At 44.0% G+C, this 18510-nt stretch overlaps 1 protein-coding gene across 3 annotated transcripts in view; it reads left to right on the plus strand.

Annotated features, from left to right (window-relative positions):
• WNT8B (Wnt family member 8B) overlaps nucleotides 1-18510 on the plus strand; it is a 188453-nt gene that overhangs the window by 88315 nt on the left and 81628 nt on the right. For all 3 annotated transcript variants that reach the window (XM_077259142.1, XM_077259144.1, XM_077259143.1), the window contains exon 2: nucleotides 4209-4242. In XM_077259142.1, the coding sequence (XP_077115257.1) occupies nucleotides 4209-4242 (34 nt within the window). The remainder of the gene's footprint in view (nucleotides 1-4208; nucleotides 4243-18510) is intronic.

Consider the following 18510-nt stretch of genomic DNA (forward strand, 5'->3'; position numbering starts at 1 on the left):
AGAAGAAGAAGCAAGGATGCTTCCGACCTTGAGCATCCTTTTGGAAAAGGACTGCTCCAGCACCAACGGATGAGGCATCCACCTCCATAATAAATGGCTTATCTACATCGGGACGATGTAGAATGGGAGCGCTAGCAAAGTGTGACTTAATCAAAAGGAATGCCTTGGAGACATCCTCCGACCACAACATGGGATTTGCTCCCTTCTTAGTGAGGGCAACCAAGGGAGCTACCAAAGTTGAAAAGTGTGGAATGAACTGGCGATAGTAATTGATGAACCCCATAAAGCGCTGCACCGCTTTAAGTGAATGGGGTTCCTGCCAGTCCATCACAGCCTGTAGCTTAGCAGGATCCATAGCCAAACCCTGGGCAGAGATGATATAACCAAGGAATGGCAAGGACTCCTGCTCAAACACACACTTCTCCAATTTAGCGTAGAGGGAGTTTGCCCGTAAGAGGTCGAAGACTTTGCGAACATCTCTCCGGTGGGAGTCAATATCTGGAGAGTAGATGAGAATATCATCCAGATAGACTACGACCGAGGTGGTGAGCATCTCCCGGAAGATGTCATTCACAAAGTCTTGGAAAACGGCTGGGGCATTACAGAGCCCGAAGGGCATCACCAGATATTCATAGTGCCCATCCCTGGTGTTAAAAGCCGTCTTCCACTCGTCCCCCTCACGGATGCGGATCAGGTTATAAGCACCCCGCAGATCTAATTTAGTAAAAACCTTTGCTCCCCGTAGCCTATCAAAGAGCTCAGACATCAGGGGTAGTGGGTACTTGTTTTTAACGGTGATGGCGTTAAGACCCCTGTAGTCAATGCATGGACGCAATTCTCCACTCTTCTTCTGTACGAAGAAGAACCCAGCCCCAGCAGGTGACACTGACTTCCTAATAATCTTGCCAGATCTTCTTGGATATACTGAGACATTGCCTCCGTCTTCCGGAGAGATAACGGATAGACTTGACCCCGGGGAGGCTCAGCTCCAGGCAAGAGATCGATAGGACAGTCATAGGGGCGGTGAGGCGGAAGGGTCTCCGCAGCCTTTTTGGAGAATACGTCCGCATAAGGCCAATAGTGCTTTGGGAGAGAGGAAAGATCTGCGGGTACCTCAGTTGTAGCAACCTGAACGCACTCCCTCTGACATCTACCCTCACAGGATTTACTCCATCCCAAAATTTTCCCTGAGGACCACTCTATATGAGGAGAATGAAAACGAAGCCAGGGTATCCCCAACAGGACCTCATCAACTCCCTCAGGAAGGACCAAAAGAGAAATAATCTCCTGATGTGATGGAGATAACGAGAGAGTGAAAGGGATGGTTTGGTGTGTAATCTGTAAAGGTAGTGTCGACCCATTTACCACTCGAATGGTTATTGGCTTGGCGAGCATCACCAGGCGTATTGCGTGTCGCTGAGCGAAAGTGGAAGACATAAAATTACCCTCCGCTCCAGAGTCCACGCAAAGCTCTACCATAAGAGTGGATGGGCCTATGGTAATTGTCCCCTTGAAGGACAATTTTGAGGTAAACGTCGTCGTGTCTAATGCACCTCCTCCAACTGCCACTAGACACTGACGTTTCCTCGACCGCTGCGGACACTTAGAGGCAAAATGTCCGGACTGCCGGCAAACATGACAGACCTTAGAGGCAAGAGCAGCCTGGGACTTAGACCCCGCTCGTGACCCCTCCATGGCCTCATGTGACTCGGGCGCCTGGACAGGAGATTCCAAAGGTCTGGCAAAGGTGGGAGCCAGCCGAAACCTCTGCTTACACTGGGCTCGCTCCAACCTTCGCTCGTGAAAACGAAGGTCTATGCGAGTTGATATGGATATGAGCTCCTCCAGTGTAGCGGGAATCTCCCTAGTGGCCAAAGCGTCCTTCACATGGTCAGCCAGCCCCCTCCAGAAGACTGGGATGAGGGTTTTATCAGACCACTCCAACTCAGACGCTAAGGTCCAGAAGAGAATGGCAAATTGACTGACCATGGTCGAACCCTGAGTCAATGCCAGCAGTTGGAGCGCCGTATCATGGGTGACTTGAGGTCCTACAAAGACCTGCTTCAGAGTGTCCAGAAACCGAGGAACACTCTGCACCACATGATCGTTGCGCTCCCACAGCGGCGTAGCCCACTCCAAAGCTCTGTCCGACAGATGAGAAATTACAAATCCCACCTTTGCCCGCTCTGTGGGAAAACGTGCAGCCAGGAGCTCGAGATGAATACCGCACTGGCTCACGAATCCCCTACAGGACTTACTGTCCCCAGAGAATTTTTCAGGCAATGGAAGATGGGATAAGGTCGGGACAGAGGTGGCAGTGGGTAAAGCTGCTGCAGCCACGCTAGCAGCCTGAACAGCAATTGCGGTAACATCCACCGCTGAGGTTGCACGCTCGAGAGACACCAACCGGCCCTCCAGCAGCTGGATGTACCCCTGCAATCGCTGTTTGTCCGCCATTACTTAGCCAGATCCTGGCGCTAGTATAATGTTAGGGTTTGCGGAACGCACCAAATATATTTATTGAGGTGATTGGTGCGTTCGCAACCCGGGATCCACCGTGCAGGAATTTCCTGCTGCTAAGTGGATGGCGGCGCTATATGGCGGTAATAACCAGCTCTGTTAGCTTCACAGAGTGGCCGAGAAGACAAAGCTCTGTGCCCTGTTAACTGTCACAGAGACACAGGCTAACTACCCAGACGCGAGCAGTCAGTGGTCATTCATGCATACTGCTCTCCTCGCCGGAGGTGCCAGCATTCTAAGGGCTTGTTTCAGCCGGGTCCCTGAATACACTCACACACAAACTCCTCGCCGGAGGTGCCAGCATTCTAAGGGCTTATTTCAGCCGGGTCCCTGAACACATTCACACAAATGACCACAATGGCGCAAAGCATGTAACGTATGAGGATACTAGCGCATGGCCATGCGGCCATGCGAGCCTTAAATAGCTGCAGCACCTGCAGGACCTTAAAGAAGAGGACCAATGAGAGATTGCCATACCTGAGCATGTGACCCTAGATCTCCACTGAGAGATCTTGCCCTGGGCATGCTCAGTGTGTGAAGAGCAGGACTTAGTCCTAGCACCTATAGGACCTTCCTGAAAGGACCAATGGACTTGGCTGCAGAAGCTGAACATGTGACCCCTGATCTCCAGTGAGAGATCTTGCCCTGGGCATGCTCAGTATGTGCAAAGCAGGACTTAGTCCCAGGAAAGCCTGTTCGCCGTAGATCAGTGCAGGGTACAATAGTAGAGCCTGGAGAGGCAGCAATAACCCTTTGCACTGAATCAAACTCAGTGAGACGCTGGGACTGACGTCTCCGCTGAGCAGGCTCCACTGCGGCCGATGGAGAATGGGAGACCGCAGCAGAGACGGATCGAGATTCCCCCTGTGCAGCAGAGGAAACTCGACTCCTAACACTTTGTTTCAATGTCTCACATTTTTTAAGAATATTTTTGCAACATTCTGTTTACATCCAGGCTCTGTGATAAGTATTAGGCTTGTAAGGCTTTTCTCAACTCGCTGCACTTGTATCACGTCTTGACATGAGAGTCCTCTGGGCAGGGGCATGTGCCACAGTTGTTGATGACATGGGTGCCAACAAGTCACTGTACCTTATACCAGAGTATTTAAATATAAGCCAGGGGCTGCAATATAAGCCAGGGGCTGCAAATTAAATCTTTGTGTGAGGTGAAAAAAGCCAATTGCATTTATACTCTGCGAGCCAAATAGATTGGACTATGGTGAGCTTTCCCCAGTGGACGATGTAGACAATCAGAATTAGAGGGGTTGTTTTACAATTACAAATTTTCATCTATCCACAGGATCCACATGTTAGATTAATGATCACTGGGAGTTCTGCCACTGTATTTATTGCCAATTGGATTGACAGTCCGTCTAATAGACAATGCTTGGAGCAACAGGCCACATGAGTCACCACCTCTCCATTCAAACATTCTCATTTTCAACGAGGGCCCAAAAGGTGGTTAAATGATATGGCGGTATATCCTATCTAATTTTTTGAACATTTGAAGGGAAATTAAGCACTCCGTCTAAAGTTAACACTAACTGCAAGATACAGTAAATTATGAAAGTCACAAATTGTGCACATCTATCTACTCAAAACAAGTGAATGAAAGATTCCTAGCACGGTCTGAATGATGAAGATTTGGTTTGTTTCTTTCAATTAATGGTTTGCTCTGACTCTTACAGGTCAGTGAACAATTTTCTGATGACCGGCCCCAAGGTAAGAGACATTCCTTTGATCTACATGTAGACTCTGTAAAATGATTTCTTGCCTGTGCAAGATCTCATTTGCAATCAGCAGAAATATTATGGCTTTGTCTTAACTACTTTTGCACATGTATGAATATGAATCTACTGTAATGGCTGACAGGCTAAAAAACATACATTTTTAAGTAAATGATTAACCAGCAATTCTGCTCATTATGCATTCATATTACTTTTCGTGGTCTTATAGTATGGAAACATCTCTTTGATGGGTAGGGTTTGGAGATTCCTTCCATTCTCATTTTCATTTTGCTACACAATGTGAATTTGGTTAACTCAGATATAAAATGACGGAATATAACTAAAACTTGGCATAATTTTCGTATATATGGGAGTACACCAAGTGATTCTGAGAATAAAGGGGTTGCAGCAATGATTTTGTGTTGTTGTTTCTTCAAAGTTTTACATGGCTACTGCCTTTCAGGGATCAGCAGTAAAGGCCTAGTCAGGTTCCCTCATTCTCAGGATGAATCCCAGCAATAGGACCTCAGAAAATAGCTTGATCCAGAAATATGCTTTTATTTTTGTGTTAGCAAAACACTTTTAACCCCTTCACCTGCCAGGCATTTTCTATTTTGTTTTCTTCTTTCCCTTCTTCCCAGAGCCATAAGTTTTTTTTATTTTTCCATCAATATAGCCATATCAGAGCTTGTTTTTTTGCAGTATGAATTGTATTTTTGAATGACATCATTCATTTTATCATGTAATACTGGAAAGCAGGAAAAAAATTCCAAGTGCAGTGAAGAAAATAATTATTTGATCCCTTGGTGATTTTGTAAGTTTGCCCACTGACAAAGACATGAACAATCTATAATTTTAAGGATAGGTTAATTTTAACATTGAGAGATAGAATATCAAAAATAAAATCCAGAAAATCACATTGAATAAATGATATAAATTTATTTGCATTTTGCCGTGAGAAATAAGTATTTGATCCCCCATCAAACATTAAGATTTCTGGCTCCTACAGGCAAGTTAGATGCTCTTAATCAACTCATTGCCTGCATTAAAGACAGCTGTCTTACATATTAACCTTTATAAAAGACTCCTGTCCACAGACTCAATCAGTCAGACTCTAACCTCTACAACATGGGCAAGACCAAAGAGCTTTCTAAGGATGTCAGGGGCAAGATCATAGACCTGCACAAAGCTGGAATGGGCTACAAAACCATAAGTAAGAAGCTGGGTGAGAAGGAGACACTGTTGGTGCAATAGTAAGAAAATGGAAGAAATACAAAATACTGTCAATCAACATCGATCTGGGGCACTGTGCAAAATCTCACCTCGTGGGCTATCCTTGATCATGAGGAAGGTGAGAGATCAGCCTAAAACTACACGAGGGGAACTTGTTAATGATCTCAAGACAGCTGGGACCACAGTCACCAAGAAAACCATTGGTAACACATTACGCCGTAAAGGTTTAAAATCCTGCAGTGCCCGCAAGGTCCCCCTGCTCAAGAGGGCACAAGTGCAGGCCCATCTGAAGATTACCGATGAACACCTGGGTGATTTTGTGAATGATTGGGAGTGATGAGGCAAAAATTGAGCTCTTTGGCATTAACTCAACTTGCTGTGTTTGGAGGAAGTGAAATGCTGCCTATGACCCAAAGAACACCGTCGCCACTGTCAAGCATGAAGGTGGAAACATTATGCTTTGGGGGTGTTTCTCTGCTAAGGGCAAAGGACTACTTCACCGCATCAATGGGAGAATGGATGGAGTCATGTACCATAAAATCCTGACTGACAACCTCCTTCCTTCTGCCAGGACATTAAAATGGGTCATGGCTGGGTCTTTATGACCCAAAACATACAGCCAAGGCAACAAAGGAGTGGTTCAAAAAGAAGCACATTAAGGTCATGAAGTGATCTAGCCAGTCTACAGACCTTAATCCCATAGAAAATTTATGGAGGGAGTTGAAGCTCCGAGTTGCCAAGCGACAGCCTCCAAATCTTGATGATTTCGAGATGATCTGCACAGAGGTGTGGATCAAAAATCTTCCTGACATGTGTGCAAACCTCATCATCGGCTACAAAAAATGTCTGACTGCTGTGCTTGCCAACAAGGGTTTTTGCCACCAAGTATTAAGTCTTGGGATCAAATACTTATTTCGCCCTGCAAAATGCAAATAAATTCACACAATTTATACAATGTGATTTTCTGGATTTTATTTTTGATATTCTATCTCTCAAAATTAACTTACCCTTAAAATTATAGACTGTTCATGTCTTTGTCAGTGGGCAAGCTTACAAAATCAGCAAGGCATCAAATGATTTTTTCCTTCACTGTATGTTGAAACTGCAAAAAAAGGCCAAATTCACAATTGCTTTTTGGTTTTTTGTTTTTTATTTACCATGTTCTCTATATGGTAAAACTTACCTGGCAATATGATTCTCTAGGTCATCACGAGTTCGCAGATACAAAACCTGTATAGGTTTTTATATTTAAGTGAAGAAAAAAAAAATCGGAAACTTCTAAGAAAAAAATAATTTGCTTTTGGCGTAAATTTTAACCCCTTTACCCCCAAGGGTGGTTTGCATGTTATTGACCAGGCCAAGTTTTACAATTCTGACCACTGTCCTTTTATGAGGTTATAACTCTGGAATGCTTCCATGGATCCTGGTGATTCTGACCCTATTTTCTCATGACATATTGTACTCCATGACAGTGGTAAAATTTATTTGATATGACATGCATTTATTTGTGGAAAAAAATGGAAATTTGGTGAAAATTTAGCAATTTTCAAACTTTGAATTTTCATGCCCTTAAATCACACAGATATGTCACACAAAATACTTAATAAGTAACATTTCCCACATGTCTACTTTACATCAGCACAATTTTGAAACCAAATTTTTTTTTGTTAGGGAGTTATAAGGGTTAAAAGTTGACCTGCGTTTTCTCATTTTAACAACACCATTTTTTTAGGGACCACATCACATTTGAAGTCACTTTGAGGGGTCTATATGGTATAAAATACCCAAAATTGACACCATTCTAAAAACTGCACCCCTCAAGGTGCTCAAAACCACATTCATGAAGTTTATTAACCCTTCAGGTGCTTCACAGGAATTTTTGGAATGTTTAAAACAAATGAACGATTAACTTTTTTTCACAAAAAAATTATTTCAGATCCAAATTTTTTTATTTTCCCAAGAGTAACAGGAGAAATTGGACCCCAAAAGTTATTGAGCTCAGGACGGAAGGAGCATTGTTTGACTTTTCAATGCAAAATTGGCTGGAATTGCGATTTGAAGCCATGTCGTGTTTGGAGAGCTCATACGGTGCCTAAACAGTGGAAACCACCCCACAAGTGACACCATTTTGGAAAGTAGATCCCCTAAGGAACTTATGTAGATGTGTGGTGAGCACTTTGAACCACCAAGTGCTTCACAGAAGTTTATAATGTAGAGCCGTAAAAATAAAAAATCATATTTTTTTCACAAAAATGATCTTTTCGCCCCAAATTGTTTATTTTCCTAAGATAACAAGAGAAATTGGACCCCAAAAGTTGTTATGCAATTTTTCCTGAGTATGCTGATACCCCATGTGGGGGTAAACCACTGTTTGGGTGCATGGCAGGGCTCGGAAGGGAAGGATCGCCGTTTGCCTTTTCAATGCAAAACGCCATGTCGCGTTTGGAGAGCTCGTGATGTGCCTAAACAGGGGAAACCCCCCACAAGTGACACCATTTTGGAAAATAGACAACCCAAGGAACTTATCTAGATGTGTGGTGAGCACTTTGAACTCCCAGTTGTTTCACTAAAGTTTATAATGTAGAGCTGTGAAAATAAAAAATCTATTTTTTTCCACAAAAATGATGTTTTAGCCCGCAATATTTTCTTTTCCCAAGGGTATCCAGAGAAATTGGACCCCAAAAGTTGTTGTCCAATTTGTCCTGAGTTAGCTAGTACCCCATATGTGGGGGGAAACACCGTTTGGGCGCATGGCAGAGCTCAAAAAGAAAGTAACAACATTTGACTTTTTCAACGCAGAATTGGCTGTAATTGAGATCGGACGCCATGTCATGTCTGGAGAACCCCTGATGAGCCTAAACAGTGGAAACCCCCCAATTCTAACTTCAACCCTAACCCCAACACACCGCTAGCCCTAATCCCAACCCTAACCACAACCCTAAGCGCAACACGTTCCCCTAACCCCAACACACCCCTAACCCTAATCCCAACCCTAACCATAACCCTAACCACACCCCTAACCCTGACACACCCTTAACCCTAATCCCAACCGTAAACATAATCCCAACCCTAACCCTAATCCAAACCTTAACTTTAGCCCCAACCCTAACCCTAACTTTAGCCCCAACCCTAACTTTAGCCCCAATCCTATCCCTAACTTTTAGCCCAAACCCTAACTTTAGCCCCAACCCTAACCCTAACTTTAGCCCCAACCCTAACCCTAACCCTAATGGGAAAATAGGATTAAATGCTTTTTTTATTTGATTATTTTTCCCTAATTAGTGGGGTGAGAAATGGGGTTTGATTTACTATTTATAGCGGGTTTTTATAGCAGGTTTTTATGTTTGGCAGCTGTCATATGCAGAAAGACGCTTTTTATTGCAAAAAATAGTTTTTGCATCACCGCATTTTGAGACCTATAATTTTTCCATTTTTTTGGCCCACAGAGTCATGTGAGGTCTTGTTTTTTGTGGGACGAGTTGACATTTTTATTGGCACCATTTTCGGGCATATGACATTTTTTGATCGCTTTTTATTATGATTTTTGGGATGCAAAATGAAAAAAAACAGCAATAAATGAATTTCTTTTGGGTGGGTTATTTATACCGTTCCACGTGTGTTAAAATTGATAAGGCAGTTTTATTCTTCTGGTGAGTACAAATACAGCGATGCCTCATTTATATTTTTTTATGTTTTGGCGCTTTTATACAATAAAAACTATTTTATATAAAAAATTATTGTTTTTTTGCATCGCTTTATTCTTAGAGCTATAACTTTTTTATTTTTTCGCTGATGACGCTGTATGGCTGCTCATTTTTTGCAGGAAGAGATGACATTTTCAGCAGTACCATGTTTATTTATATGTCTTTTTGATCGCGTGTTACCCCACTTTGTGATGATAAAGCATTGTTTTTTTGCCTCATTTCTTATTGTTTTTTTACGGTGTTCACTGAAGGGGTTAACTAGTGGGACAGTTTTATAGGTCTGGTTGTTACGGACACAGCGATATTAAATATGCGTACTTTTATTGTTTTTTTTTTATTTACCTAAAGAAATGTATTTATTGGAACAGTATATTTTTTTCTTTATTTAGGATTTTTAAAAAAAATATTTTTATACAGTATAATATTTATTGTTTTTACTTTTTTACATGGTCCCAGGGTGGAACATCACCGTATAAAGTCAGATCGCTGATCTGACACTTTGCACAACACCGTGTGAGATCAACGATCTGACAAGCAGTGTAGGAGGCTTCTCAGCGCTTGCTCTCAGCAGGCACTGACAAGCCACCTCCCTGCAGGACCCAGAAGGACCCCGCGGCCATCTTGGATCCGGGGGCCAGCGGGGAGGAGACCCTTGGTCACATCGCGTTGTTCTGAGGGTCTCAGGGAAGCACGTATGCTTCTCTATGCCACCGAAATGTTCCGATCTTGTTTGATTGCAGTGTTCCGGGGGTTAAAGTGCCGGGAGCGGTCCGTGACCACTCCTAGCATTTAGTACCTGGTGTCAGCTGTGATAATCAGCTGACAGCTGGCCGCGATCGGCCGCCCTCTCCCCGTGAGTGCGGCTGTTCGCATGTGACGTACTACTATTCCGTCCATGGGAATTAGGGCCCAGGTCACATGGACAGAATAGTGCGTCTGATGGCAGAAAGGGGTTGAAGATTTTTTTGGGATGTGGGGCCGTGTGAGGGCTTATTTTTTGCTCCATGAGCTGATGTTTTTACTGATACCATGTTGAGGTAGATACGAAGTTTTGAATGCCTTTTATTTCATTTATTGCAATGTTGTGAAGGCCAAAAAAGTTTTGATCTTTTTCTTTATTGCGCCTTTTACTGATCGGATCAATTTACTTTCTATTTTGACAGATCGGGCTTGTACGAATGCTGCAAATACGTTTATTTTAATTTTTATTTATTTATTTAAGTAGAGCAAAATGGGGGTGATATGAAATGTTTTCCTTTTGTTATCTTTCATGACAACCCATAGGTGCCCCGTGATGAGGTCAAGGGCATGCTGATGGTAGCGTGGGATGACGGCTCCCGGTATTTCCATCAAGCTCATCGGAAATCCCATCCATCGGTGACCCCGTCATGTGATCGCGAGTCGCCAATGGGTTGGCATGATGACTAAAGGTCTCCAGCAGACCTCTATGGTTGTCATAGCAAGTGAGCATTTCTGCTAAATACAGACGATCTGTATCAATTTGCCTGTATTTAGCAGAGCAACTGCAGCTTCTAGTCTGCCATTGAGACTCTTGAAGAGTGCAAAAAGTAAAAAAAGTTTTTAAAAATATAAAAAAATCAAAAAATATAAAAACTCAAATCACCCCCCTTTCGCCCCATTCAAAATAAAACAATAAAAAATCAAATATACACATATTTGGTATCGCCGTGTTCAGAATCTCCCAATCAATCAATAATAAAAAATAACCCGATCGTTAAACAGTGTAATGAGAAAAAAACGTCAAAACGCCCAAATTCCCTTTTTTTTTGGTCACTGCAATATTGCATTAAAATGCAATAAAGGGTGATCAAAAGATCGTATCTGCACCAAAATGGTATCAATAAAAACGTCAGCTCGCCACTCAAGAAACAAACCCTCACCCAACTTAAGATCACAAAAAATGGACACGCTATGGGTATCGGAATTTTCTCTAGTCACCTTCCACGACAGCATAGGAGGTTGTCTCCACGCTCTAATGGGGGACAGGAAGCACAAAGAGGTTAAAAGCCCCTCCCACCTCCTACTTGCCAGTGTCTTTCCTGTCCCCCATGGGGCATGAAGAGGTTTTGAGTATGCTGCATGGCCGGCGACTGCAGTTACCTTGTTTAATGTAGCCGGGCAGTGGTGGTCGTGGGCTCTGCCTCTCCTCCTCCTAGCTGCTCCCGTCTCCCCTTTGGTGGATGCTGGGACCTTCCTGGCCCACCTGTGCCCCCGTGAGGGTAAAGTGGGCCAGGGATCCCCATGCCGGAGGCCTCCCTGAGCGCTCCGGTCTTTCCTCCTCCCGCGCGCACTGTTCGGTGACCTGGAAGTGATGTCATCAGAGAGCACATGTCACTTCCGGGTCTTGTGTTCCACTGGAATGCATGAAATTCCGGTTTCGGCCCTCTATGGCCTCTGGATCTCCGAACAGCGTGCAGAGCACGCTGAAGCTAGCGGAAGCCTGCTTAGGACCCAGGGAGGAGGAGGGGAATGAGATGGGAATGGAGGGTTGAAGGCAGAGAGGCAAATAGGGTTCCCGGTCCATGAGAACATCATGAACATGATCTCCCAAGAATGGGAGTTTCCGGAAAAGTGCCTGAGCACCCCATCGGAGCTAAAGCATAGGTTCCCTCTAGAAGGTGAATCTGTCAGCAGGGACATCCCTAAAGTAGAAGTTCAGGTTGCGAGAGTAAGAAAACTGCTCTCCCCTTTGAAAACTCCTCTCAGCTTAAAGAGCCTATGGATAGGAAAGTGGAGAGCCTCCTGAAAAAATCTGGGAGACCTCCACTTCTTTGCTTAAAACTAATATACGGTAGCTTCCACATGTGTCGCTAGATCCCTCTTTCGATGGATGGACCTGTTGGAGAGTCATATATCCCGAGGGACCTCAAGAGGGGAGCTGTTAGATTCCCTTCAGCTGCTAAAAAATGCAGCTGCATTCTTGGCGGACGCCTCAGCCGAGTTGGTTCGCATTTCTGCCAGGTCCATTGTCCAGTCCAACTCTGCCAGGAGGGCCCTGTGGCTTAAGATGTGGAGTGGGGATGTTAAGTCAAAAATTTAACTTTGCTCCATCCCCTTTAAAGGCGAATATGTCTTCGGACCTGCCCTTGATGACATACTGGAAAAGGCCACAGACAAGAAGAAAACTCTTCCGGAGCAAAAACCAAGCATTTTTTTTATCCCTCTCTGCTTCAGGTGTCTCAAGCCAGACGTACAGGGAAGACCGGAATGTGGAGCTACGCTAAAGGCAAAAGCAGGAACATCCTTGTCTCTCAGCAGCAGCACCAGGATAAACAATGACTCCGATGCCGTGGGGGGGCTCTCAGGGTTCTGTGGCTGGCCATTTCCAATTGCGAATGGGTCCTCAATATTATCAAGGAGGGCCTCCTTATAGAGCTCGAGTCCTCCCCTCCTTGGGGTCTGAGAGTCACCTCCCTACCGTCCAAGGGAGCCCAAGACCTCTTGATATCAGGTCTTCAGAAATTGCTGAGTTCAAACGTAATTTCCCCTGTACCAGCAAACGAGTGGGGAAGGGGTCACTATTCCCATCTCTTCATCGTGAAGAAACCTTCAGGAGATGCACGCATCATTATAAATCTGAAGGGTCTCAATCGGCATTTGCGGTACAGAAGATTCAAGATGGAATCAGTGAAGTCAGCAATTCCACTGATGGGACCCCATTATGTCATGGCTACCATCGACCTGAAGGATGCCTACTTTCATGTCCCCATTCACCCTCACCACAGGAGGTACTTAAGGTTTGCGGTTCTACAAAACCAGCAGGTGAAGCTCTACCAGTACAATGTGCTCCCCTTTGGCATCTGCTCAGCACTGAGGGTATTCTCAAGAATTATGTCAGAGGCAGTAACCTACATCCGGGGGGCAGGGCATCTGTATTGTACCATAACAGGACAATCTACTAATTATTGCCTCAGGCTGCTCAAACACTCAGGGATCACGTACAAAAGTCACTAGACATCTGACAGTCCCTAGAATGGATCCCGAATCTGAAGAAATCAGAGCTCCAATCTTCCAAAACAAGGTTTTTGTGAGTGATTCTAGACTCAGAGAAGCAGATTTCCTTCCTCCCAGAGGATCATCTTTTAAATCTGATGACCAGAATATCCAAGATCAGGGAACAAAGGTCTCCTACCCTTCGGACAGCAATGTCTGTCCTAGGCTCCATGACTGCCTGCATCCAGTCGGTACCTTGGCTCAGGCCCACTCCAGGACCTTACAGGCCCACATTCTCAGAAGCTGGAATGGAGTCCCCAGCTCTCTAAACATGAGGGTTCACATTCCGGGCAGGGTAAAAGCATCCATGGCTTGATGGTTGAACCCAAAAAATCTTCAAAAGGGTGTAGTCTCATCCCAGTCACCCCTAATTACTGTAACAACCGATTCCAGCAAGGGGGGGTGTAGTACTACATACCCCTTTTCAGGGGAACTGGAGTACAGAGACAAGCGCCAGATCATCCAAATTCAGGGAGTTGAAGGCGGTAGAGTAGACCCTTCTTGCAGCAGGCAACATAATCATCGGTCATCATGTCAAGGTGTATTCGGACAACATCACCACTGCAGCTCACCTCAAACATCAGGGGAGCACAAAATTCAACAGTTTAAGGAATATATCAAACCGAATATTTTGCTGGGCTGAAAGACAACTCCTCTCTCTGACAGCTGTCCACCTGAAAGGATCCTCCAATCTTCAGGCAGACTTCCTGAGCCGGCAGGACAGGACATACAACTAGGAGAATGGAGCCTGAATCAAGGAATCTTCCTTATGCTATTAACAAGATGGGGTCTACCAGAGATCGACATGTTCGCCTCAGGACAAAATTCGCAGCTCGAGAATTACTTCTGTCTGAATCCCAGGGACAAATCCAAAGGGGTAGACGCCTTTGCTCAACAGTGGATCTTCCAGTTGGCTTATGCCTTACCTCCAATTCCAATGCTAGCAAAAACCCTTCAAAAGATCCAGGAAGATCGAGTTCCAACAATCCTGGTGGCTCCGATGTGGCCCAAAAGGAGCTAGTTCAATCTTGTGATCGATCTTCAGGTGAACGGTCCAATCCAGTTACCTCCAAATGCAGACATTCTCTCTCAAGGACCTTTGTATCATCCAGATCCTCAGAAGATGAAGTTAGCTGCTTGGCTGCTGAAGGCCAGGTCTTGCGTGCACAAGGGCTGTCGGACAAAGTAATTTCCACCTTACAGATGTCCAGAAAGCCAGTCACCAATGCAATTTACAACAAAGTATGGAAGAAATTTTCATCGTGGTGCACACCTAATGCACCAGACCCCTTTAACCCCAACATTTCACATATTCTGGACTTCTTACAGAAGGGTTTAGAGCTAGGCCTTAGGCCTAGTACCTTAAAATTTCAGGTCTCTACCCTAAGTTCAGTGTTCGACCAAAACTTAGCCAACCACCGTTGGATTAAAAGATTTATGGTGTCGGCCCTTAGAAGGTTTCCCAGGAAACAGCCTGTCATCCCCTCATGGGATCTAAATGTAGTTTTCAAGTGCCTCACACAGCCACCAATTGAACCTCTATCCTCCTGCACCCCTCAGTTCTTTTCTCTCAAAGCAGCTTTTCTAGTACCTATTACCATGGCAAGGCGCATATAATAATAATAATAATAATAATAATAATCATTTTATTTATATAGTGCCAACATATTCCGCAGCGCTTTACAAATTATAGAGGGGACTTGTACAGACAATAGACATTACAGCATAACAGAAATCACAGTTCAAAATAGATACCAACATAGCATAGGGGAACTGCAGGCGCTGTCCATAACAGAACCCTATTTAATAATCAGAGACGATTGTTTAGTTCTCCATTTTGATCCATCCTTTCTGCCCAAGTTTGTGTCCAACTTCCACCATTCACAGGACATTGTGCTCCCCTCTTTTTGTCAAAATCCAAAAAAATACAAGGGAGGAAGAATTTCATACACTTGATGTTCGGCATACTATTTTATACCACCTGGAACAAACTAAATTGTGGAGAATTGACCCGAATCTATTTATCCATCCATCAGAACAAAATAAGGGAAAGAAGGTGGCAAAGAGTAATATCGCAAACTGGATCAAGAGGGCTATCTCCGAGTCATATTTAGTCCAGAACCTGACACCCCCAGACAGTGTCAGGGCTCATTCTACAAGATCTACCTCGGCCTCCTGGGCTGAAAGAGCTGGAGCTTCCACTGAGCAGATTTGCAGGGTCGCTACATGGTCATCAATTCATGCCTTTACCTAACATTATAGATTGGACTTATCATACAATAGGGATCTAGCCTTTGGCCGTAAAGTTCCCCAGACCATTGTCCCCCCTAGGGCAGAATTGGTTGGTATTCCTCCCATGCTGTCGTGGAAGGTGACTAGAGAACATAGAATTAAACTTACCGGTAATTCAGTTTCTAGGAACCTTCCACAACAGCACTAATTCCCTCCCTATGTTCCTTTGATAATTCCGGGGAGCTTAAAGGTAACCGGTGCTATGGTATTCGTTAAAAGTCACTAGCAAGTAGGAGGTGGGAGGGGCTTTTAACCTCTTTGTGCTCCCTGTCCCCCATTAGGGCATGGAGACCACCTCCTTTGCTGTCGTGGAAGGTTCCTAGAAACTGAATTACCAGTATGTCTAATTCTATTTTATTTTTTTTTAACAAACTTTGGAATTTTTTTTCACCACATAAATAAAAAAGAACCTATGCATGTTTAGTATCTATGAACTCGTAATGACCTGGATAATCATAATGGCTGGTCAGTTTTAGCATTTAGTGAACATGGTAAAAAAACCAACAACTGGGATTGCACTTTTTTGCAATTTCACTGCACTTGGAATTTTTTTTCCCATTTTCCAGTACAGGATATGTTAAAACCAATGGTGTCTTTCAAAATTACAAATCGTCCAACAACAAAAAAGCCCTCACATGGCCATTTTGACAAAAAATAAAAAAGTTTTGACTCTGGGAAGAAGAGGAGCAAAAAACGAAAATACAAAACTAACAATACCTCTGGTCATTAAGGAGTTAAAGGAATTCTCCCAGGGACAAAGTAGATTGTATTCAATAGATTTTGGAATAGTATTAAGTTCCAAATAGTAGTAAGTTCCAAAATTGGATGTGTCAAAAATTAATGCTATGCTGAGATAATCTTAGAAATACTGTATGCTCGTGCTATGTAATTTGTAATGGCTGTGTCTGACAATGCAGAGCTGCTCCAATTTATGGGTGGCGTATGCCACACCTTCTAGCTAGATCAAGTCAATTTTATAGTATACAGGCTAAACAAGGTAACGTAATTCCCACCTGAGGTAAAGGATTCAATGCCTGAGGTACCATATTTCACACATTAACCTGCCTGAGGTAGTGCAGCAGAGAGTGTTTCTGCCAGGTCACCAGTCCTCTGAGCTCATGAGAAATCAAGTTAGTGACATAGGAGCAGGGACAATCTATTTTGCTCCCCTAGGCAGATGAAGCCAAAGGCAACGGTCCCCTCCCCCCACCCCAAATCAAAGGAATGGGTCAGAGATTAAGCGTACGTGTCCACGTTCAGTATTACATCCGGATTAGCTGCGGGTTGAACGCTGCATACAGCCGCAGCGTTCAACCTGCAGCATCCAGATGTTACAGCATAGTGGAGGGGATTTTATGAAATCCCGTCTCCACCATGCGTGCAAACACGCATCCGGCGGCCCTGCATTTACGGACATGTGGCGCGTCTTACCTTGCAAGGTAAATCACAGGGCCCTATGTATGGGGTGCAGAGATTCCGGATGTGTGCAATGAACACATCCAGAATCACCGCACATACAGAAGGGGGCAGCACTTTGGGCGGAGCGGGTTTTCCGCTCCGTCCAAAGCGCTGTGATTACGGACCGTGGACACGCATCCTAAAGTAACAGGACCCCTCTTCTCCCACTGATGGGTTAGTTAACAAGCTCTGACTATCACTTCCTCTAGAATTATCTTTTTCACTATAAAATGCCAGCAAAAGTAAAAATAAGTGGTGTACTTTAGGGATGTGACTTAGCAGGAAGTGCTAATTTCTGTTATTTTTGTGGACCATTTACATAATATGGGGGTAAAATAACAATATTCATTCCTAATGTCCTATGTTTTTATTATCAAACACAAGGATAGTCATGGAAACTAATATAGCTTAACTATAATAGGGCTGTTTGGTTTCAATTAAGATGTCCAGTATTTGGCAGATACCCAAATGGAAAGTAAACACACCTCATTAAAGCTAAAGGTATACTTTTGACAAATGCAGTCTTTATAAAACTGATGGTGGTTCTGGTGGTGTATTCATGTACTGATGGTGGTTCTGGTGAAGTATTCCAGTTCTGGTGACATATTCTTACACTGTTGGCTGTTCTGGTGCTGTATTCATGCACTTCTGATGGCTTTGGTGATGTATTCATGTAGTGATGATGATTCTGGTGATATATTCATCACCAGAACTATCATCAATACATGAATATGAAACCAGAATCACCATTAGTACATAATTAGAGCATCAGAGCCATCAATAGTACATGAATATGACACCAGAAACATCATCAGTAAATAAATACATCACCACAACCAACTTAGTACATGAATACCTCACCAAAACCACCAATAGTATATGTCACATCTCCACCAGAACCTGTTCCTGTGACTCCTGCTTCTGTCACCACGAGCCACCATATTCACTCTGCGGGCTGTGCTAGTGATAGAAATATCAGAACCAGAAGCTCTGGATTGTGGGCTCTGTCTAGCCACTAAGGTTATAATGGCTGGAACCTGTAGAGCCATCAGTCTTGCGGTATGAGTGTCTGTGCTTCCAGCTGAAGTTATCAATTCCCTGCTTCAGCGAATTGGAGAGCACCACACCCTACTAAGGCTTCCAGTTTACTGCTGGAAGCTGACAGAAATAGCCTAGTATTTCACTGGATTGGTGTGTATTCATGGCTGCCATCAGGGCATTACTGCACTTACTGGCATATGGGACCACTGGTCAGACAGCTGCGGTTCCCACACGATCAAAAGATTATTTATGTTGCTGGCGCCTTCTAATGAATAAGCGAACATGTTCGGAAAACCTTTGTCAATCTCAAATTCGACATGAACGCAGCACGTTCGGATTTGTGTTTGCTTTCACAAATATTTTTGCTCAAAGTCGGCAAAGTCTTAAAGTTAATCTTTTCTGCCTCTGTCTGGCTATTTCAGTCCACTGTTACCTGCAAGCGGTGTCAGTTATAGTTCCAGTCTCTGGCTTGAACAGCTGACCCCCTGATTTGTCCTCTGCTTATTTACCTAGGTCCCTGT

The sequence above is a fragment of the Ranitomeya variabilis genome, chromosome 4 (assembly GCF_051348905.1).
Source record: "Ranitomeya variabilis isolate aRanVar5 chromosome 4, aRanVar5.hap1, whole genome shotgun sequence".
Taxonomy (NCBI): domain Eukaryota; kingdom Metazoa; phylum Chordata; class Amphibia; order Anura; family Dendrobatidae; genus Ranitomeya; species Ranitomeya variabilis.